This window comes from Geotrypetes seraphini, chromosome 6 (assembly GCF_902459505.1).
Source record: "Geotrypetes seraphini chromosome 6, aGeoSer1.1, whole genome shotgun sequence".
Lineage (NCBI taxonomy): Eukaryota > Metazoa > Chordata > Amphibia > Gymnophiona > Dermophiidae > Geotrypetes > Geotrypetes seraphini.
The window spans coordinates 28016904-28040756 of record NC_047089.1 but is presented as its reverse complement, the minus strand read 5'-3'; the positions used below and the strand labels follow the sequence as shown (position 1 = coordinate 28040756).

At 45.4% G+C, this 23853-nt stretch overlaps 1 protein-coding gene across 2 annotated transcripts in view; it reads right to left on the bottom strand.

The window, feature by feature from the left end:
- Nucleotides 1–18871: 18871 nt before the first annotated feature.
- Nucleotides 18872–23853, bottom strand: part of C6H11orf97 (chromosome 6 C11orf97 homolog) — a 44475-nt gene continuing 39493 nt past the window's right edge. For both annotated transcript variants that reach the window (XM_033949785.1, XM_033949784.1), the window contains one exon: nt 18872–19479. In XM_033949785.1, the coding sequence (XP_033805676.1) occupies nt 19434–19479 (46 nt within the window). In that variant the 3' untranslated portion in view covers nt 18872–19433. The remainder of the gene's footprint in view (nt 19480–23853) is intronic.

The following is a 23853-nucleotide window of genomic DNA, read 5'->3' as shown; positions in this document are numbered from 1 at the left end:
AGGGGTGACATGAGCGTAGCCAGGTCGGTAGAAGATGAGTCGCGCAGCAGAGTTTTGCACAGATTGCAAGGGGGAGAGGCGACACTGAAGGAGACCAGTTAGGAGTAGATTGCAGTAATCTAAGCGTGACAGCTTACTGACACTGTTTTCAAAGTTATTTATGTTAGTCAATTCAAAACCCTTTTATGATGTTCCGCCAATCTCTTCATACAACTCCTTTGGTACATGTGGTGAGTCACTCCAGGTCTCACCCTCTTATCTTTCCTGCTAATCTTTCCCTCACTCTCACAGTTACCTCTTTGACATGAAAGCCACACAATCTTTGCTCTGTCTTCTCCTGGTGACACCCTTGAGAGCTCAAAGTCCCATTGATTCTTTCTGTGAGCCTCTCAGGGACCCACCCTCTCTCCTCAGCTCGGGATGACGCTATCTTCCCACCAAGCTGGAACACTATGCTTTCTGTTTCTCTGGCAAACCCACACAAACTTTCTCCCAACAAGCTGTCAGCACTTTCCTCTCAAATGACTTTTGTAATTTCTATTCCACTTGAAATAATTTCTTAATTAAAAAAAAAATGTAGACAGGGGCCTCCCTTGCGCCCTTCACCATCGATTTTCTCCATTTCTTCCTCACAATCCAAATTTAGGTTCTGGATGTTGAAGAAGATGTGGGGAACGTGGGAGAAACCCCCCCCCCCCTTTAAATGTAGTTTAAAACAATTAAAATGATACTCCAGGTAGTCACTTTTTAACAATTAAAGTCAAAACAGAATGTTTTTTTACTTTTGTTGACCAAGAGATTTCTTCTTGTCTCATTGTGCTGTTATCAGGCTGATTCCTTTTTGCTGGTTCTTGTTTATGTGTCACATTTCTTTCTTTCTTCATCCATTCATTTATTTATTTAGGTTATTAGGATTTATTTACCTTTTTTTTATTTTTAAAGAAATTCACCCAAGGCAGTGTACAGTGAGGATAACTTGGACATAACTAACAGTACTTACAATGTCAACACAAAACATATTAAAACATCTTACTAGACAGTAAAGGGGACAAGTGGAGTTGAAACATGTGGCAGGCCGCCATTTTTGAGATGACATTTAAATCCGACTTTAGACATTTTTGCGGAAGACACAAAAAATCAAGTACCAAGCATGCCCATTTTAAAAACTGCAAAATGTCCATCTTGTTTTTTCAAAAATGGTTGTGTTTGTGTTCAGTGCATCTGTCTTTTGGAACCATTAAAAAATAAAAAGTACAAATGAAAAACAAGTCATTGGGAAGTAGGAGGAGGCCAACATTTGTAGTACCACACAGACATCCCAGCATAACAGTGGGACACTTTAGGGGGCACAGCAGTGAACTTCAAATAAAAGGTCTCAGATACACATCTCACCATAACCCCTTTATGGTGTATGGGAAAGTTTCTCAACTTCATCAAGCCAAGTACCCCTTAAGTCTAACAAATAGCAACTGAGTACCCCCACCCAAACTCCTCCCCAGACCCCACCCCCATAATAATAGCACTAATTGTAATGCAGTTCTTCCATTCATTTTTCATATACACACAATATAATCTTATTAATACATAATCGATTTCGTCTGATTTGGGAACACTTTTGGAGAGATCTCACACCTAATGCAAGGAGTCGCTTATTGAATATGTGATTCTTACCATGTTAATTCTAGCTAGGTGCTTCTATATTGCTTTGTTTGTCGGGGTGGGGAAGGGAAGGGAGTGGAGCTATAGGATGTGCTTATGTAAAAAAAAGTTTTATTCTGCTGTATAATTGTTGCTTGGCATTGCAAATTAATAAACAATCTTATTAATACATAATGGTAACCACAAAATAATTTTTTTTAAAAACATAAATTACATTGTATGCAGAGAAAATGTATTCTTTTTTTTTAAAGAGATCAAGGTAGATGACTTTAAAATATGCAATGTCACCTCAGTAACAACTATAAAAAAATAGACAAATCCAGTGCAAAATGTAGACAGCAGATATAAATTCTCAATACTGACACATTTCTATCACTAAATTGAAAATAAAATCATTTTTCCTACCTTTGTTGTCTAGTGATTTCATGAGTTTCTGGCTGCACTTCCTTCTGACTGTGCATCCAATATTTCTTTCTTTCTGCCTCCTGCACACTTCTTCTTCAGTCCTCATTCCCTTCCCCAACCAACATCTCTCTCCCTCCATAAGTCCAACTTTTCTTCCTCTCTCCTCCACCCCTATTGGCAATATGTCTCCCTCTTTCTCTCTCTCACTGCCCATCTATCTTGAGAGATCCAGGAATCTCTCCCATCCCCTCTACTGCCACATCCAACATTTCTCCCTCTCTCATCTCCCGGATCGTGCAGCATTTTCATCACTGCCCACCAGCCCCATGCCCATTTCTCTTTCTATCACCCCTTTCCAGCACCATGCCACATCTCTCTCTCTATCACTATGTCCAATATTCCTCCCCCTTGCATCCACTTCAATCTGTCCCTTTGTTCCCTCTCCACCACCATATCCAACATGGTGACGGGACTAAATTGCGCGAGACAACAGCGCGCCGACAACTGAGCGCAAGGTTGACGGCGCGCCGAAGAAAAGCACTATTTTAAAGGGCTCCGACGGGGTGTGTGTGGGGGAACCCCCCCACTTTACTTAACAGACATTGCGCTGGCGTTGTGGGGGGGTTTGGGGGGTTGTAACCCCCCACATTATACTTAAAACTGAACTTTTTCCCTACAAAACAGGCAAAAAGTTTGGTTTCAAGTATAATGAGGGGGGTTACAAACCCCCCACAACACCAGCGCGATGTCTGTTAAGTAAAATAGGGGGGTTCCCCCACCAACACCCCCCGTCAGAACCCTTTAAAATAGTGCTTTTCTTCGGCACACCGTCAATCTTGCGCTCAGTTGTCTGTGCTCATTGTCGGTGCGCCGTTGTCTCGCGCAATTTTGTCTATGAACCTCCAACATTTTTCCTCTCATCCTTCTCTTCCCCATGCATCTCTACCTCAATCCTCTCTGGACTATGCCCAACAATTTTCCTCTTTCTTCCTTTCCCCATGTGCACCATCTCTTTCCCTCTCACTCACATTCATGCCCAACAATTCTCCCAAGTTAGTGCTTCATTCCTTCCTTCCTCCCTTCTGTGTCCCATGGTCATAATCTCTCCCTTCCTTCTGTGTCCTGAGTTCATGCCCCCCTCCCTTCTCTGTCCTGAGTTTTTGCCCCCCTCTCTGCCTTCCAGCCTTTGTCCCAAAATCATGTCCCCTCCTTTCTCCCTTTGTCCCACGATCATGTCCCCTCTCTCCTTTACTTGCTATAACATGCTTGCTCCCTTCAGGGCCGTCCAGCTGGGCTGCTCTTTCAGCCGCACAGGGACACATTGTGAGCAGCGGCTACTACATACACGTGGCTGACCCACAAGCCTTCCCATTGGGGAGGTTTCTGGGTCAGCCATGTGCAGCGTGCAAAATCCACTGCCTTTGACACGACCCTGTGTTGCTGAAGGAGGTAACTGGGATCTCCTGTTGATCCGGAAGACTTCCTTCTGACGTTAGCAGTAAGCCTTCTGGGTCAGCTTTGGCGGAAATGCAGGAAGGAGGGCATGAGATCCCTGCCGGCACTTTGGCAGAGGGGGCAGGCAGGAAGGAGGGCATGGGATCCCCGGTGGCAGCGACGATGAAAGAGGAAGGGAGGCGGGAGACCTGTTTAGTGCTTCATACCGCATGTTGAGAAACACTGGTGTATGATGAGCCCTCCAAAACCTACTTGAATGTAAACCACTTAGGCTATAAGTGGTGTATAAATACTATAAATAAAACTCTCTTGCTGCTTGATAAAAAGAGCCCTAAGTAGCTCTTTTACAAAAGCTTAAATGTGTGACCTATTTTACAGTACAGGTATACCTATGCGCCATGTGGCACTTAGCACACACCATTAGCACATGCTAAGTTTTAGTACAATAGCCCATAAGATAATGGGAGATTAAATTACTTGCCCAGGGTCACAAAGAAAAGCATGGGATTTGAACCCACAACCTCAGGGTGCTGAGGCTGTTGCTCTAACCACTGCACCATGCACTCTCCCTTGCCCTGGGCTGGCGAGGTAAATGCTCCAGTGCTCAATCAATCCATTCATTCAGTTTTCTATACCGTTCTCCCAGGGGAGTTCAGAATGGTTTACATGAATGATTTCAGGTATCCAAGCATTTTACCCTGTCTGTCCCTGTCTGGCGGGCTCATAATGTGTCTAATATATCTGAGCATTTACCTCGCTGTCCTGCAATAAAATACTCTACCATTGCTTGATAAAAGGAACCCTTAATTTGTAATGTAGAGATTGGAATATGTAAGTTTTTGAAATTTACACTTGCTGTTTTCTTATTTGCAGTGCAGGGGGTCATGTGTCACTGCTTCTCTTTTTCTAGTGTGTGTGGCGCAGTGATTAAAGCTACAGCCTCAGCACCCTGAGGTTGTGGGTTCAAAGGAGCAGGGTCACAAGGAGCAGTGTGGGTTTGAACCCACAACCTCAGGGTGCTGAGCCTGATGTCAGAGCAGGGGCAGGACCATAGCAGAGAGAACGTGCCGCTGAGGACAAGGGGCAGCTGCAGGGATCACTATAGCACCAACGATCCTGCAGGCTGCCTATTAGCTGCTTATGGTAAGAGCGGGGAAGTTGGTGGAACCTGCAGGCCTTTCTGACTGACCCTCCCCCCTCAAGCAGGAGCAGCAGCAGATGGCCAGCAAGAGGCAGCGCTGCTACTCCTGCTTTAGGAAGGCACGGGTGAAGGGTCGGTCATCGAATCGGGAGGCCGATTTTTTTTGTAAACTGAATCGATTTGAATCGTGAATCGGGCAGCACTAGTATGCAGAGTCTAGATTTCAGGGAGTTCACTCTAATTTATATCTATGTATTTCTATTTTTTGTTTGTGATTACTTGTACTTAGTGGGGGGTTTACTTATGTTCTCTGTGTGTGAAAGAGACTAGGTATGCTGTTAACATTCAATATCTGTGTAGAACTGACTGTACTAATCCAGCTTGTTTGGTTACATGCAGGAGGAGCATTCATTTTAGATTAATAAATCTCTAAAATATCAATGGGCGCAGCATGACAATAATGGTGCATGTACCGCAATTTCAGAACATTACATTACATTACATTAGGGACTTCTATTCCGCCTATACCTTGCAGTTCAAGGCGGATTACAAAAGAGCTAACTGGACATTTCCAGTGAAGTTACAACAGTTTTCGGGGGGGGGGGGGGGGGGGGGGTTGTTTGTTTTTTTGGTTACAAGGGAGGAGAGGTACCTGGATTAATTCTGGAAGAACTTGCAAATTGGATATTAAATTGACTGTACGTTACTGTGTGATATAACAAATAGATTACAGTTAGAGTACAAATAAGATTACGTTACATTTCAGGGATCTGAATACTTGGTTGGTGTTTTGGGGAGGAAGAGATTATTTAAGTGGAGGTTTTGGGGGAGAATTTATCTAGGAGGAGGGGGAAGGGTTGGGTTAAGATATCTGGATAAATTTTTTGAAAAGTAGGGTTTTGATTTCTTTTCGAAAAGTTTTGAAGTCACCCGTTGCCGTCAACAGGTTGGAGATGGAGTGGTTAAGTTTTGCTGCTTGCGTCGCCAGAAGGTTATCAAACATCTTTTTGCGCTGAGTGCCCTTGAGTGGAGGGAAGGCAAAAGGGTTTGGAGTTCTTCTTTGTCTTGAGGTGAGGATCTGGTTTAGGTGGTTGTTTAGATAGGGGGGGGCGGAGCTGTTTAATGCTTTGAATAATAGACAGTAGAATTTGAATTGAATTCGTGCTTGCATAGGTAGCCAGTGAGAGTCTAGGAAGGCAGTTGTAATATGATCATTTTCAGAACATAACACTTTTATGTGCTAGCATATAGACCAGGGGTGCCCACACTTTTTGGGCTTGCGAGCTACTTTTAATGACCAAGTCAAAATGATCTACCAACAATAAAATTAAAAAAAAACACAACGCACACTGTATGCATAGAAAATGTTAATTATCATTCCTATTCCAGGGTTTTTCAAAGAGGTCAAAGCAGATGACTCTATGCACTATCACCTCAGTAACAACCATACAAAAATAGACAAATATACCCCCTTCCCTTTTTACTAAACCACGAAAGCAGTTTTTAGAACGCAGGGAGCTGCGCTGAATGCCCAGCGCTGCTCTTGACGCTCATAGGCTCCCTGCGCTAAAAAACTCTATTGCGGTTTAGTAAAAGGGGACCTTAGTGTAAAATATAGACAGCAGATATAAATTCAGACACATTTTGATCACTAAATTTAAAATAAAATCATTTTTCCTACCTTGTCTGGTGATTTCATGAGTCTCTGGTTGCACTTTCTTCTTCTGACTGTGCATCCAATCTTTCTTCCCTTCTTTTAGCCTGTATGCTTCCTCTCCTCCAGACCTCGTTCCCTCCCCCAACTTTTCCTTCCTCTCTCCCTGCCCTTTCTTTTTCTCTGCCTCCCTTTCTTTTTTTTCTGATTCTCTTCTTTCCTTCTGTCTCCTTGCCTGCCCTTTTTCTTTCTTTCTCCCTGCCCTCCCCCAAGCCACTGCCACCGGGGACCAGGACCCAAACCGCCACCAATAACAGGCCCGAAAGCCGCCGCCGCCCCAAGCTCTCCCTGCTTCGGCCGACCAGCATTCCTCTCCCCGACGTCAATTCTGCCGTCGGGAAGAGGAAGGCTGATCAGCCCAAGATCGTGATCATATATGATTGAAACATATAAGTACATCACTGGACACATCGAGTCAGAAGATGATATCTTCTGGCTCATGGGACCCTCGACCACCAGAGGGCATCCGCTGAAAATCAGGGGAGGGAAGTTTCATGGCGACTCCAGGAAGTACTTTTTCACCGAAAGAGTAGTGGATCATTGGAACAGACTCCCACTCCAGGTGATAAAGGCCAGCAGCGTGACGGATTTTAAGAGAAAATGGGATACTCACGTGGGATCTTTAAGGGAGTAAATTCAGGGGAGGGGATACTTGGAATGGGCAGACTTGGTGGGCTATAGCCCTTTTCTGCTGCTTTTTTCTATGTTTCTATGTTTCTAACCTATTGGGGGAAATGCTGCTGGGTCCTGCCTTCGCGGAAACAGAAAGTAGGCAGGACCCGGCAGCAAGAAGAGCAAATGCTTCACTAACCTGTCTCCCGCCTTAGCCCATAGCGAACGCTTGCTTCAGGGCTCTCAACATGTGCGTGCTGGCTTCCCTTCTCCCCCCCCCCTAGACATAACTCCCGGTTTCGGAGGGAAGGGAAGCCGGCATGCACACGTTAGAGCCACGGAGCGTAAGTTCGCTACGGGCTGAAATCTCCAAGCCGGTTTTTATTTGTTTTTTTTTTAATGTTCAGCAGCGGCGGCAGCAGCAGATGACAGCTGGGCGGACCGCCCAGCTAAAAGGCCCTAGAGAGAACACTGGAGAGGAAGGCTGATCGGCCCGGTAGATCAGGACGGCAACACTAGTCTATCATGGAGCCCGGGATGGGCTCCACGATCGACTCGCGTTGCCTTCCTGAGCTACTGGTCGATCGCGATCGACGTGTTGGTCACCCCTGATATAGACAGTACGTTAGCCATCTTAGCATCACAATATATGGGCATATATGTTTTGCTACAGAACCTATCATTGGCTGATATTGCTTTTGGTGGGGACAAGAAATACTGAGGGATTAAGGGGTAACTTCCCTTACTTCCTCAAATGGAGTATGCAGATAACAAACACTGTTCTAAAAGCTAGATATCCAAGGGAGCAATTATTTTTAATTTAATTTAATTCTTATATACCGCTAATAACCGTGAGGTTTCTAAGCGGTTTACAAAAATGATGCATTAAAGATACAATAAATAAAAACTAAATAAATAAGATAGGTACTTGGAAATTCCCTAACTGTCCCAAAGGCTCACAATCTAACTAAAGTACCTGAAGAAACAGTATGAAAAATAAAATAAAAAGACAGAGGTAGAGATAGAAATGAAATATTCCAGCAAGTAATGAATAAATAATTTAAAGATAGAATTAAAATGATCTTTTTTGGCCATAAATGTGCATTCCTTTTCTGAAACGAGGAATGCAACCAAACAGGAAAAAAGGGAGCCAACTTGACCACAATGAAGCAACAACAAAGAAGGAAGGCAAGGAAGATGTCAAAGTCCAGCCAATACTTAAGCTTTTATTAGTGTGAATACAGTCCAACTAGGATCCTGGTTTTGGCAGAAGACTGCCGTCCTTGGGGGACAAACCAACTGGTAATATTGTAAAATGATGAGCAAATCAGCAAAGCCTCTAGGGCTGGGTTGGCCAAGTTCAGTCCTTGAGATCTACTGGCAGCCCAGGTTTTTGGGATATCCACAATGAATATGCATGAGAGATATTTGCCTGCACTGCCTTCTTGGTATGCAAATCTCTCATGCATGTTAATTGATACCAAGATTTGTAACAGAGTAGACACCGAAGAGGGAGTGGAAAATATGAAAAAGGATCTGTAAAAGTTAGAGGAATGGTCTAATGCTTGGCAACTAAAATTCAATGCAAAGAAATGCAGAGTAATGCATTTGGGGATTAATAATAGGAAGGAACCGTATATGCTGGGAGGAGAGAAGCTGATATGCACGGACGGGGAGAGGGACCTTGGGGTGATAGTGTCCGAAGATCTAAAGGTGAAAAAACAGTGTGACAAGGCAGTGGCTGCTGCCAGAAGGATGCTGGGCTGTATAAAGAGAGGCGTAGTCAGTAGAAGGAAGAAGGTGTTGCTGCCCCTGTACAAGTCATTGGTAAGGCCCCACTTGGAGTATTGTGTTCAGTTTTGGAGACCGTATCTGGTGAAGGACGTAAGAAGACTTGAAGCACTCCAGAGGAGGGTGACGAAAATGATAGGAGGCTTGCGCCAGAAGACGTATGAGGAGAGACTGGAAGCCCTGAATATGTATACCCTAGAGGAAAGGAGAGACAGGGGAGCTATGATTCAGACGTTCAAATACTTGAAGGGTATTAACGTAGAACAAAATCTTTTTCAGAGAAAGGAAAATGGTAAAGCCAGAGGACATAATTTGAGGTTGAGGGGTGGTAGATTCAAAGGCAATGTTAGGAAATTTTACTTTACGGAGAGGGTAGTGGATGCCTGTAATGCGCTCCCGAGAGAGGTGGTGGAGAGTAAAACTGTGACTGAGTTTAACCCTTTCAGGACCAAGGGACATATTTGTCCCATAACTTTAAAATTCTATAAATTTTGATTGGGATAGTCTACAGTTCTAAATTTGATATGTACGGATTCCATATGATACTGCCTTTATGTAAACAAACTGGTTCCGACATTCATTCATTAGCGTCGTTGCCAGATTGACGAGAAGATTCACTTGCCACACTGTCCATAAGCCAGAAGTGTGATTTTTAAAAAAAAAAATAATATTTCACAAAAAAAATCAATTTTTTGGCATCTGCAAGCCCTTTTTACCATAAAAATGTCGTCAAAACCACAAAAATTGGCCTACGATCCTTATGGTCCTGAAAGGGTTAAAGAAGCGTGGGATGAACACAGAGGATTTAGAATCAGAAAATAATATTAAATATTGAACAAAGGCCAGTACTGGGCAGACTTGCATGGTCTGTGTCTGTATATGGCTGTTTGGTGGAGGATGGGCTGGGGAGGGCTTCAATGGCTGGGAGGGTGTAGATGGGCTGGAGTAAGTCTTAACAGAGATTTCGGTAGTTGGAACCCAAGCACAGTACCGGTAAAGCTTTGGATTCTTGCCCAGAAATAGCTAAGAAGAAAAAATTAAAAATTTAAATGGAATCAGGTTGGGCAGACTGGATGGACCATTTGGGTCTTTATGTGCCGTCATCTACTATGTTACTATGTATTATGGATATTCTGAAAACCTGTTCTGCCAGTAGATCTTGAGGACCGGACTTGGGCAGCCCTGCTCTAGAGTAATGTAAAACTGCTGAATCTTTAAGAATGCAGATGCGTTACGTACTCCCAGCGGTTTTACATTACCCTACAGGCTTTGCTGATTTGCTCATAATTTTACAATAGTACCAGTTGGTTTGTCCCCTGAAGAAGGCAGTCTTCTGCCGAAATCAGGATCCTGGTTGGGACTATATTCACACTAATAAAAGCTTATTTATTGGCTGGAATTGGACGTCTTCTTTGCTGAAATGAGAAATGCACATTTATTTTTTCACCCTGCTCTAGCTCTGCCTCAAGCATTCCCTTTTTTTCACTTTTGTTTGTGGGTGGACAGCAGTGCACAAACTCGTAACCTGAGATTTGAGTTTGTCTGCTATCAAGTACCATATCATTTCTGAGGGAACATTTTACCAATCGCCTCGTCAACAGACATAGAATGAGAAAGATGAAACCTAACACCCAACGTACGCTTGATGACCTTTGGAAAACAAAGACCCCTGAAGAAGGCTAAACATTGCCGAAACATGGTCCATGTAGGGTCTGATCATCTTAAATGCAGTAACATTTATCTATTTTTATTCTGTTGGAATTTGTCTGGCTTTTACCACATTGTGATATATTTTTATTTGTTCAAGACATTAATAAATTTCATCATTTTTAACTCTTGGAAGTCCAGGATCTGGTTCCACTTTTCACTTTTGTCATACATGCCCAGACCACACTCTTTTGCTATACACGTTTTGAATTTTAGGTATACAATGCTCCCCTGGTCATTCGCAGCCTGCAATTCGCGGTCCCGGTCATTCGCGGTATTTTCCAACCATGAATGACTGGGCAGGAGAGGGCAGCCGGAGCACCAGCGAGTGAAGGAAATCACTTGCGGTATGCTCAGACTGCCTCTTCCTGTACTAAAGTCGGGCCTCACCAATCAGGAGCTGCTTGACACACAGCTCCTGATTGGTGAGGCCCAACTTTAGTACAGGAAGAGGCGGTTGGAGCATACCGCGAGTGATTTCCTTCACTTGCTGGTGCTCTGGCTGCCCTCTCCTGTCTCCCCTGCTAAAAACTGTATTTGCGGTTTTTCAACATTCATAGGGGGTCCTGGAACAGAACCCGGGGCCTGCCAAGGTCCCAGTTAAGCCAGGGAAAAATGTAAGAATTAAAACACGGAAGGGAAATTCCCAGATCTCCCAGGGTTATGTTTCGGGAGATAATGCCATTGACCACCAGAGGGGGTTGGATTCATCTGAGGAGGAAGTAGGTGAGCTTTCTTCGAGTCACCACCGGGGGAGCTCAAGAGGCCCCTGGACTTCTGCTGACTCACTCAGATCAGGCCACACCCCTAGGGTATGTAAGCCAGCAGGCCGGTTAGGGAGGAAGTTCAGGCCTTGCCTCCCTGAAGATCCACCTGGGCCAAACAGGAGCAACAGACCTATGCCTATGGAGCTGATTGAGGCTGGACAAGCAGAAGGCTTGCTATTCCTGAATGGAGAGCCCATGGACTGTCAAGAAGCTTGTGCAGGCTGTGAATCTGATTATCCTGAACCTATGCAGGTGGACTTGGCCTCAAGCTGCAAACAGTGAGTGTGGATTATTTGGAACTGTTTGCTTGCTGTGTTTTGGTTTTTTTTGGATGTTGGTTTTTGAGAAAGCTAGGAGTGTGTGGGGAGAGGTTTTGTTTTCACTCTGGGTGGGATTTTGAAAGCCATTTCTGTGGCTGTATTTTGACAAAACCTGTACACTCTCCTTTCCTGGCAGTCATAAATGTTGCCAGAGGCTTTCCTCATTTTTCTTAAGGACTGAGAATTGGGGAAACTAGTATCCTGAACTGCATTTTTGATTTACTGAATTACCTGCTTTGGAGCAGGCAGTGCTACTTGGAGAGCTGTGGTCTCAAGAGCAATTGGGACTTTATTAGGAGTGAAAGAAAGTTTTGGACTTTATTTTGGACTGTTTTATTTTCTTGCCATTTTTGACAGTATTTCTTTAATGCTGTGTGAAATCCTGACCAATGTTGTGAAAGTTTAATGAATTACTTACCTGCATGAAGGATTGAGTAAAAAGAAGTATTTCTATAATCCACTACCATTGTTGGAACTCTATTTTACTTGGCTTTAATTTTGATTACTGCTGAGAATCCAGTCCTGCAGCGTGACTCCATGCCGGGTCACATGCTGGTGCACTGTTTATGTTAACCACTGGGATTGCTATAGAGCCCAGCCCTGGGCTATAGTGGTGGTGACAATATATATATATATATATATATCCCTATCCAGCTTTGTAAAATTGTGATTTAAAAGTGTATACAATATAAACATCTAGATGCTGGGTTATTCATGTCTAAAATGTGAACAGGGCTTCTATAATAAGCACCTTTGGGCTATTTGTTTTTGAGTCGCACAAAAGAAAATATATGTGATGTGAACAGAAGGAAGCAATATACCACAGGACTAGAGGAGAAGATGCCGTAAAGTAGGCGGTCAAAGGATGTCACAAAGCAGAGCAGAAGTGTAGGGATGGAGATCTGATAAGTTCTGATCCAGGGCATCAGAACACAGGCAGAGTGAGCACACGCAGGCGGTTCTGAGCGCAGGCCAGGTCGGCACACCGACCTAGGCCCTGTGTGCGGATCTGGGCCTATGTGTGGACCTAGGCCTGGGTTTGGTTCTGAGACCCTGTTTCTCATTTCCTCTCCCTCTCCCTCCTGCCACGTATACATTCTAAGCAAGGACAAGGATTGCACCTTGAGCAGAAGGCTGAGGCATTCCCCCCTCCCTTGCCATATATTAACCTGACCATACATTTACCCTTTTTCTCTTATCTTGTTTAAGCATCCCTTATATGGGCAACAATCAGACTTTGCCTGAGCAAGGCTAATCAAGAGAGCTTAAGAAGCATGCATTATAACCTTTGGACTGTCACATGCCATAGTAAGATTTGAGACATATCAGAAAGGTACACATTGGGAATCACTTTATTATAACTGTTATGTATTCATATGTCACATGAGATAGTAGCTTTGAGACACATGACATAGATAAACAATGGTTATCCCAGGACAAGCAGGCAGGTATTCTCACTAGTGGGTGATGTCATCCGACAGAGCCCCGATACGGACATCTTGCAAGCATGTCTTGCTTGAAGAAACTCAGAAGTTTCGAGATGCCCGCACCGCGCATGCGCCAGTGCCTTCCCGCCCGATGTACCGGGCGCGTCTCCTCAGTTCTTTTCTTTCCGCGGAGCTGAGAAGTTCTCTTCAATTCTGCGCTGACTGAAATTTCAGTATTTTGCCTTCTTTCCCCGCGTTTTATTGTTTTACTTACTTTCTTTGAACTTTTATTTCTATTTAAAAAAAAAAAAAAAAAAAAGTTACAATTATTTCGTCCGGCGGTTCGGCCGGGCCGGCCTCGTGGCTGCGACCTAGCTCCTTCGACCTAGCAACGTCACTTTTCCGGCCTATGTCCCGGCCTATCACCGGTTTTAAAAAGTGCAGCAAGTGCCAGCGTGCGATTTCGTTGACGGACCCACACCGGCGCTGTCTTCAGTGTCTTGGTCCAGAACACGTTCCGAAATCGTGCCGGCCTTGTTCCACGCTCACAGCGCGCTCTTTTAAACGGCGCTGCTTACTTTGGGAGTCCATGTTTAAGATGGAGTCTTCTAAGGAGCCATCTGCTTCGACTTCGACAGATGTTTCACCGGTCTGTTCGAAGCCTGCATCTGCGACTCATGCATCGAGCATCGTGAAGCCAGCATCGTTCACACCGGCTTCTGCATCGAGTTCAGCATCGGTTCCTGCTCCCGTCTCCTCGGTTCAGGTACCGCCTTCCACTGTTCCTCCCGTGGTCATAAAAGTGCCCAAAGCTACCAAGCAGAAGCACTCGACCACGAAGGAACGCGATGACCGTGCAGGAGGACCCCCTTTCGGTGCGGATCCCTCCATATCGGCATCGCTTAAATCCCTGCTCGAAGCTCAATTTGTTGAGCTCATGCGGACGATGGGACCGAGGCTTATCGCTAATATTCAGGGCGATACTACGGTCCCGGTCCCGGAGAGCGGTCCGCCCCCTCCTCCTCCTCCTCGTCGTTCGATTTCCCTGCTCGACGAGGGGGAGCGGCGGAGGGCGCCGGAACCCACTAGGCGGGCTTCCCTTTCTGACATGCCGCCTTTAGAGCCCATTACACCTCCACGTCACCAGGGTACTACATCGGCCCCTGATAATCGGAGTCCTGGGCATACTGCATCGCAGGAGGAGTTCTTTCGCACTCCATACCAGACTTGGGTGGCACTGCGTGAGTCGGCATCGTTGCCTCCCATGCGCTCCACTGCATCGAGTCCAATCCATTCCTTCGAGGCTTCAAGGGATCGATCGATGCATCGAAGATCACGTTCCCCATCCCGGCATCGGGAGGGGCATCGATCTCGACATTCTTCTAGACACTCCTCGCGTCATTCGGAGGTGTCTCCACAGAAGAAAATGCAGCGTATGGGATACTCATCCTCAGATTTATCCCAGCCAGAGGGACCGGAGTATGAAGAACCATCTACCTCATACTCTCCATGCCGCTCCCAGCTCTCCCTGGAACCGGAGGCTTCCACGTCTTCTAGTCCGTCTCGCCGGCCGGCCTTGGCGGACCAACTTTCCTTTTCATCCTTTCTCAGACAGATGGCGGATGACTTGGATGTGACCTTAGATACTGGGTCGAAGTACTCTAAGGAATATCTGGACACCATGCATTTACCTCATCCTCCGGCGGAGACACTTCGGCTTCCCCTGCATAAGTTACTTGACCAGACTCTCATGCGGTGTTTGGAGACACCGTATTCCATACCTGCGGTACCTAGCAAGTTGGATGCTCGATACCGCATCGTGCACCACAAGGGGTTTGAGGGAGCTCAACTCTCTCATCAGTCCCTCCTAGTCGAGTCTTCCCTTAAACGTTCGCACCCCTCCCAAGTCTACGCTTCCGTGCCTCCTGGCAGGGAAGGGAGAACGATGGATAAGTTTGGTAGACGTATCTATCAAAATTCAATGATGGCGACTCGAGTGCTCAATTACAATTTTTTCTTCTCGTCCTATTTGGATTTTTTCTTGCCGGTACTCCGCAAGTTCACACCTTTCATCGATGCTGAGGCTCGGTTTGAGTTTGAGGAGGTGGTGGCGACCCTGTCCCAGTTGCGCCTCCAATTGATGCAATCCTCCTATGATGCTTTCGAGCTCTCGGCTCGTGCTGCGGCCTGCTCGGTCGCCATGCGTCGACTGGCTTGGCTTCGCACCATTGATATGGATCCGAATCTCCAAGACAGACTTGCAAATGTGCCTTGTGCGGGAGCGGATCTGTTCGATGAGTCTGTCGAGACTGTTACTAAAAAACTGTCAGACCACGAAAAATCTTTCCAGTCTATCATGAGGCCTAAGCCTAAACCACAACTGTCTCGTCCTTCTAGACCGCCTATAATCTACCAAAGGCGTTATCAACCAAGGCAGGCCCCTCCTGCGAGACAGCCTGCAAAGCGACAGCCGCCCCAGAAGACTCAGCAAAAGCCTCAAATGCCGGCTGCTCCCAAGGCTACTCAGCCTTTTTGACTCTCCTCCAGGGAGCATAACCGATCTCGTTCTGCCTACCCCATATTTTCCCATAGGGGGTCGTCTCCATCATTTTTGTCATCGATGGGAGGCGATCACCACGGACCTCTGGGTCCTCTCCATCGTAAGAGATGGATACTCTCTTCATTTCCAACGGGTCCCCCCGGACCATCCTCCAAGAGAGTATCCTTCCAACTCCACACAGACCGCTCTTCTTCTCCAGGAAGCTCAGGCTTTGCTCCGGCTTCGGGCCGTCGAGCCGGTACCGGTGGATCAACAAAACCAGGGGTTTTACTCCCGGTACTTTCTGGTCCCGAAGAAGACGGGCGATCTGCGTCCCATTTTGGACCTTCGGGTCCTCAACAAGTTTTTGGTCAGGGAACGGTTCCGCATGCTGACCCTTGCCTCTCTTTATCCCCTCATCGAGCAGAACGATTGGTTATGCTCTCTGGACCTCAAGGAGGCCTACACTCACATCCCGATTCATCCGGCCTCCCGCAAGTTCCTCAGATTCCGGGTGGGACATCTGCATCTGCAGTATCGAGTGCTTCCCTTCGGCCTATCTTCGTCGCCCAGAGTCTTCACGAAGTGTTTGGTAGTGGTGGCCGCTGCACTCCGGAACATGGGTCTCCAGGTGTTCCCATACCTCGACGACTGGCTCATCAAGGCCCCGTCCGCTCCCAAGGTCATTTCGGCGACCTTGACTACCATTTGTTTTCTGCAGAGCTTGGGCTTCGAGATCAACTTTCCAAAGTCCCATCTTCAGCCCACCCAGTCTCTCCCCTTCATAGGGGCTGTCCTGGATACCATTCAACTTCGAGCATTCCTTCCTCCTCCACGCTTACATGCTCTCCTTCTACTCTGCCAGTCAGTGTCTTCTCGCCAATCCATCTCAGCGAGACACATGATGGTCCTTTTAGGCCACATGGCATCTACAGTTCATGTGACGCCTTTTGCCAGACTACATCTCAGGATCCCTCAATGGACTCTGGCATCTCAGTGGACTCAGGTGTCCGACCCGTTATCTCGTCACATTGTGGTCACTCCTGCTCTACGGCAGTCTCTTCTCTGGTGGATGACCTCTTCGAATCTATCCAGAGGTTTGCTGTTTCATTCTCCTCCCCATCAGAAAGTTCTAACGACCGATTCATCGAACTATGCATGGGGGGCCCATCTGGATGGTCTTCGCACTCAAGGGTTCTGGACCAGTGCGGAACGACTCCATCAAATCAATCTTCTGGAGCTCAGGGCCATCTTCAATGCTCTCCAAGCTTTTCAACATCTGCTTCACGACATGGTGGTCCTTATTCGCACAGACAATCAGGTCGCCATGTATTATGTCAACAAACAAGGGGGCACGGGCTCGGCCCCTCTTTGTCAGGAAGCTCTTCGAGTCTGGGATTGGGCGGTTCGCCACAACACCTTCCTCAGAGCAGTCTACATTCAGGGGAAGGACAACGTCTTGGCAGACAAATTGAGTCGTCTACTTCAGCCTCACGAATGGACGCTCCACTCCGACCCCCTTCATCAGATCTTTGCTCAGTGGGGGACACCTCAGATAGACCTCTTTGCAGCCCCCCACAACTTCAAGCTGCCTCAATTTTGCTCCAGGATCTACACTCCTCATCGCCTAGAGGCAGATGCTTTTCTGCTGGATTGGAGCAAACGTTTCCTATATGCGTTTCCTCCTTTTCCTCTCATTCAAAAGACTCTAGTCAAATTGAGATCAGACCATGCCACCATGATTCTGGTTGCTCCTCGGTGGCCCAGACAACCTTGGTTCTCCCTTCTACTTCAACTCAGCAGCAGGGAACCAGTACTTCTTCCAGTGTTTCCTTCACTACTCACTCAACATCAAGGTTCACTACTTCATCCCAATCTGCAGTCCCTCCACCTGACAGCTTGGTTCCTTTCAACATAACTCCTCACCAGTTCTCTCAAGCAGTGAGGGAGGTCTTGGAGGCTTCCAGGAAGCCTGCTACTCGACAATGCTATTCCCAAAAATGGACTAGATTCTCTTCCTGGTGTATTTCCAATGCCACGGAACCTCAGCGAGCTTCCCTATCTTCTGTATTGGATTATCTTCTACACCTGTCCCAGTCTGGCCTCAAGTCTACCTCTATACGAGTCCACCTGAGTGCTATTGCGGCTTTCCATCAGCCTCTACAAGGGAAACCTTTGTCTGCTCATCCTGTGGTTTCCAAATTTATGAAAGGGCTTTTTCATGTCAACCCTCCTCTCAAACCTCCTCCTGTGGTTTGGGATCTCAATGTTGTCCTGTCTCATCTTATGAAGCCTCCGTTTGAACCTCTCAACACGGCTCCACTCAAGTATCTCACCTGGAAGGTGGTTTTTCTAGTGGCCCTCACGTCAGCTCGTCGAGTCAGTGAGCTTCAGGCCCTAGTGGCGGATCCACCGTTCACCGTATTCCATCATGACAAGGTGGTTCTCCGTACTCATCCAAAATTCTTACCTAAAGTGGTCTCTGAATTTCACATCAACCAATCCATCGTGCTTCCGGTGTTCTTTCCAAAGCCTCATTCTCATCCTGGGGAATCTGCTTTGCACACTCTGGACTGTAAACGTGCTCTAGCTTTCTACTTGGATCGCACAAAGCCACACAGAACTGCTCCTCAACTTTTCGTCTCCTTTGATCCAAACAAGTTGGGACGACCGGTATCGAAGCGCACCATCTCCAACTGGATGGCGGCTTGTATCTCTTCCTGCTATGCCCAGGCTGGATTATCCCTTCCCTGTAAGGTCACAGCCCATAAGGTCAGAGCAATGGCAACCTCTGTAGCCTTCCTCAGATCGACACCGATTGAGGAGATTTGTAAGGCTGCCACTTGGTCCTCGGTTCATACATTCACCTCTCATTATTGTCTGGATACTTTCTCCAGACGGGATGGACAGTTTGGCCAAACAGTGTTACAAAATTTGTTCTCTTAAGTTGCCAACTCTCCCACCATCCCATTGGGGTTAGCTTGGAGGTCACCCACTAGTGAGAATACCTGCCTGCTTGTCCTGGGATAAAGCAATGTTACTTACCGTAACAGTTGTTATCCAGGGACAGCAGGCAGCTATTCTCACGTCCCACCCACCTCCCCTGGGTTGGCTTCTCAGGCTAGCTACCTGAACTGAGGAGACGCGCCCGGTACATCGGGCGGGAAGGCACTGGCGCATGCGCGGTGCGGGCATCTCGAAACTTCTGAGTTTCTTCAAGCAAGACATGCTTGCAAGATGTCCGTATCGGGGCTCTGTCGGATGACATCACCCACTAGTGAGAATAGCTGCCTGCTGTCCCTGGATAACAACTGTTACGGTAAGTAACATTGCTTTTAATCCTCACTGTAAATGCATTATGAAATTATAACCTTGTAGAGCATTAACTAAGTAATTAATGGAGATATGATTCTCAATAAAAAGAGGGAGAGACCATTCATTTGGAACGTCTCCTCTCAACTCTAAGATTGCGTGTGTGTGCTTCCTTTATGGCATTCCAACACAGAAGAGACACAGAAGTCTGTTACATTAACTTTTTTCTACTAAATGAAACTTCAATAAGTATTTTTTTAATCAATGATGGATCAGCCACTAAAGGCCATTATTATGATCCTAAAACAGTTATTATTTACACTACAGTATTACAATTTCTTTTTGCATACAGGTGACGTATCATTTTCTGGATGCCAATCAGTTTTATATAGGTCCCCAATGATCCAAATTCATCTCCTGCTATTGCCTTAAATTGAATTAATTAGTTATTTTATTCAAAAGGAAAACATTCATATATTTAATAATCAGATACAAACAATTTAAAAATTGTTTTTACAAGAAAACAATACTAAAATTGGAAGTCATCCTCTTGATCCTCTCCCAAAACAACAGTAGAAAAAGGTTTATTTTCTGGTGGTTTTGAAGGCCATCTTTTCACTGCTGCAACATCTGTTAAAGAAGGTAAAAACAGAAGGTATGTTTCATCCTTTGGGATTTGCAAACACCATTTGGGTAATTACTCTTCCTGCTCTGCTATCTTACATTAAACCTTCAAGAATAAGTTGAAAAACTCAGGGTAAGTGAAGCGGAATCCGTATAAAGGCATACATTTGGAAACAAACCTATACCGTACTTTGATATCGACATAAAACCACTGAAGCTGCAACTAAATGTAAACAGAAATTTTCTATAATTACATCTGGTTGGTATAGAGATGACAAATTTGAAAGCATGTTAATATCACCTAAGAGTTTTGCATCATGCTGTTGTGACAAGTACCATAAAGTGACTAACAATGATAAGAAACCAGAACAGAAATGGATATGTTTGCAGTGGCATTACTGGTGAGAAACAGAGCTCTCTCTGCCTTTTATTTCTTAATCTATACCTGTGCATTTCCATATTTAGATTTTGATAAATTAACATGTGAAAGAGGTGGTATCATTTCTGGAATATTTTGTATGTGCACTTATCTTGGGCAGGCTGGACTAGAGAGTACTGCATGCTTTGGTGATAGCCCATTTTGACTATTGCAATTCTTTATATGTGATCTGCCTAAAATTCAACTGTGTGGGCTTCAGTTGATTACAAAATAAGGCTGCAAGGATGGTAATTGGTACTAAGTTGTACAAGCAAATACAAAAATAATCTCAAAAATGTTGTATTATCGTGGCCACTGAGGGGCACCCCACTTTAAACCCAGTATGCACCCAAAATACGAAGGAGAAAAAAGTCTCAAATTGAAGTAGCAGTACATATACCAAAAGGCACAATTTAAACTGCTATGATTATCATCACGCAAAAAAATTTGTTAACACAAGCATATACAACCCATGCTTAAAATACTTCATTTGTTACCACTTGGATGCAGAACAGAAATTGAGATATTCCTGGTTGTTAGAGCCTGGCACTCTGCATCTGTTTGGCAGAATCAGCCAGCTAGGATCCTGAGTTCATTTCAAAAAAGGATTGTTGCAGACACCATCAGATGTTATGCTGATTCAAAATAAGAAGTGTTCCTTTTTCATGTATGCACCTGGTCTTTTGGAACAGACTTCCTGATGATTTGAATTTCGTGGATGATGCTTTATTGTTCCTTAAAAAATGTAAGGCATGGTAGTTTGTGACCACTTATGTGTTTATGGCAGTGGTTCTCAATCTAGTTTTTGGGATGCACTTAGCCATTCAAGTTTTCAAGATAACCACAATGAATACATGAGATAATTTGCATACATGCACATTCACTATGAATATCCTGAAAACCTGACTGGCTAGGTGTTTCCTGAGGACTTGGGTTGAGAACAACTTGGCTGGAGTATTTTCTTTTAATTTTTCAAAATATTTAGTACATAAGAACATAAGAAGTTGCCTCCGCTGAGGCAGACCAGAGGTCCATCTCGCCCAGCGGTCCGCTCCCGCGGCGGCCCATCAGGCCCATTGTCTGAGCAGTGGTCTCAGACTATCCCTATAACCTACCGCTACTCCTATCTGTACCCCTCAATTCCTTTATCCTCTAGGAACCTATCCAAACCTTCTTTGAAGCCTTGTAACGTGCTCCGGCCTATCACAGCCTCCGGAAGCACGTTCCATGTATCCACCACCCTCTGGGTGAAAAAGAACTTCCTGGCGTTTGTTCTAAACCTTTCCCCTTTTAATTTCTCCGAGTGCCCCCTTGTACTTGTGGTTCCCCATAATCTGAAAAATCTGTCCCTGTCTACTTTTTCTATGCCCTTCAGGATCTTAAAGGTTTCTATCATGTCTCCTCTAAGTCTCCGCTTTTCCATGGAGAACAGCCCCAGCTTTTTCAGTCTGTCAGTATATGAGAGGTTTTCCATACCCCTTATCAGTTTAGTTGCTCTTCTCTGGACTCCCTCAAGTACCGCCATGTCTTTCTTGAGGTACGGCGACCAGTACTGGACACAGTACTCCAGATGCGGTCGCACCATTGAATCTGTTCTAGTGTTTTCAGTTGGCTGTGTGTGGGTTCTTCCTGCGCATGTCTGGTTGCTAACAACTAAAAGTTAAATGTTCTCGTGTCAGCACAGCAGGTTAAATAGAGCATGCGCCGGCGTCTTTTTTCCTTAACTGACTCTTAGTCAGAGAAACGCTGGCACATAGCAGTGACTTTCCGCAGTAAAGTAAGTCTTAGTAGTAATTTTGAGTTTAATTGTGTAGTTTTGTGGGTTGAATGGTTTTGATTAGGCTGTTTCTTTTCCCTTTTTCTTATAGATTTCCCCTGTAACTAGGACCCTTGATAAAGCCTATGAATTAGGCGAAACGGGTCCCGTTGGGGATGGGGATTGTCAGACGGATCAGTCATAGACTAAGCTAAGTCTTATTTTGCTGCCATAATTATGATGGTTATTAAGTCAACCTAAGTAAGAATATTTATTGACTAAAGAAAGATAATAGAAAAATAAAATCAACACAGAAAAAATTATATAGAAAAATTATAAGTTAAAAATAGCAAATTAGTTGGAGTTTTTTGAGTCAATGATAGACACCGAACCCCTCTCAAATGCGAACAAATGTTATCTCATGTAGATGGTTCGCGGGTTTTCTGAGACACTTTTTTCCTCCAATTTAATTATCTATTTTTGGCTTAAACAAGAGATTGCTTGTTCCTTGGTTGTATGGATCCATCACATTGCTGGTTTTCCTCTTTGCTCTAACCTTGCACCTTGGTGTCAGGTCAAAACCGCGGAAGACAAAGGCGCGCGCCGACAACTGAGCGCAGTGTGGAGGCGCATGCTGAAGAAAATAACTGTTTTTAGGGGCTCCGACGGGGGTGTGTGTGGGGGAACCCCACCACTTTACTTTATATAGATCGCGCCGCGTTGTGGGGGGTTTGGGGGGTTGTAACCCCCCACATTTTACTGAAAACTTCACCTTTTCCCTAAAAACAGGGAAAAAGTTAAGTTTACAGTATAATGAGGGGGTTACAACTCCCCAAACCACCCACAACGCCGCCGTTGGAGCCCCTAAAAACTGTCATTTTCTTCTGCGCGTGCCTCCATCTTGCGCTCAGTTGTCGGCGCGCGCCTTTGTCTTTCGCGGTTTTGTCTATGAACCTTGCACCTTACCGAGTAAGATGTCTTTCTCTAATGAATTTTCACATGAAGAAGTGTCTTAAGTATGAAAATCAAAGTCATGACTGAGTTGCTCTTTGGGTGGTCCACAGTATACGCAGTATTCTTTGCCAGCATCATAATTCAAAGGCGGTTCCATGGAAAATAAGGAATCTAACCACTCTACCAGACATTGTGCAGTGACTTGGATTCTGTCCACCCAGACTATGAACACTGCCTCTGCACATCCTCAGCCCTGCCTGAACCTGGTTATCTGGGCAGATCAATTTTATGCTCCTCTTTCAAGATTTCTGAGATCAAGCCAAAGAAATGTCAAAACAATTTGTTAAATGTGGTTATCCAAAGAAAGTGGATAAAAAGTGTATTTACATGCACTAAATACATTAACCATCAATTCTTGTTGATATTCATATGGCTCAAGCAAAGAAAAAAAGGGAAGACCAGTTTCTGTTACCCTATTCTGGAATTCACACTGTTCAATGCATTATAATGTAACATCGGTCTGTTCTGAATATTTCTTCTAAATTTACTAGATCTCAAATGTTTGCTTTTAAGAAAGCATATAATCTAAAGGACATTTTAATGCATGCTATCATTTACCTCCACCCCCCCCCCCCCCCCGCAAGAGGTTTTTAGTGCCAGCCAGCACGCTGAATGCTCTGCATTGCTCCGACAGACATAGAGTTCCTATGAGCATCAAAGCAGCACAGAGATTCAGTGCACCAGCCCGTGCTAAAAACTTCTTGTGTGGTTTTGTAAAAGGGGTGGGGGTTAATGTTAAATACATCTTTTATAGGACATGTGCCTTGTAGACCACAGTACTTCAACCGCCGGTCCACGGACCGGTGCCGGTCCGCAAAAAAATCTTGACGGTCTGCGAAGGATTCAGGACCCCGCAGCAGCAAAAGGTGCCGGCGTCAGCTGACGTGCAACTTCCTGTTGCCGTCGCTATGCCGGCACTCCTGCCTGCCACCACCGACTCCTGCCGCGTCTGTCTCCTGCTCCAGCCTTTGTCTCCGCACCCCCAGAAAAGCAGCGGCAGGTCTGTGTGCTTTTAACTTCGGAATACTGCTTAGGGGCAGCTGTGTGCCGAAGTTAAAAGCACACAGAGCTGCTGCTAGCATACAGGGAACATTTGCTGGAGAGGGAAGGAGGGAAGGGAGAAGGGGTACTCCTGGACATGGTAGGGGAAGAGGCTACTGCTGACAGGGGAGAAGGGAAAGGGAAGGGATGA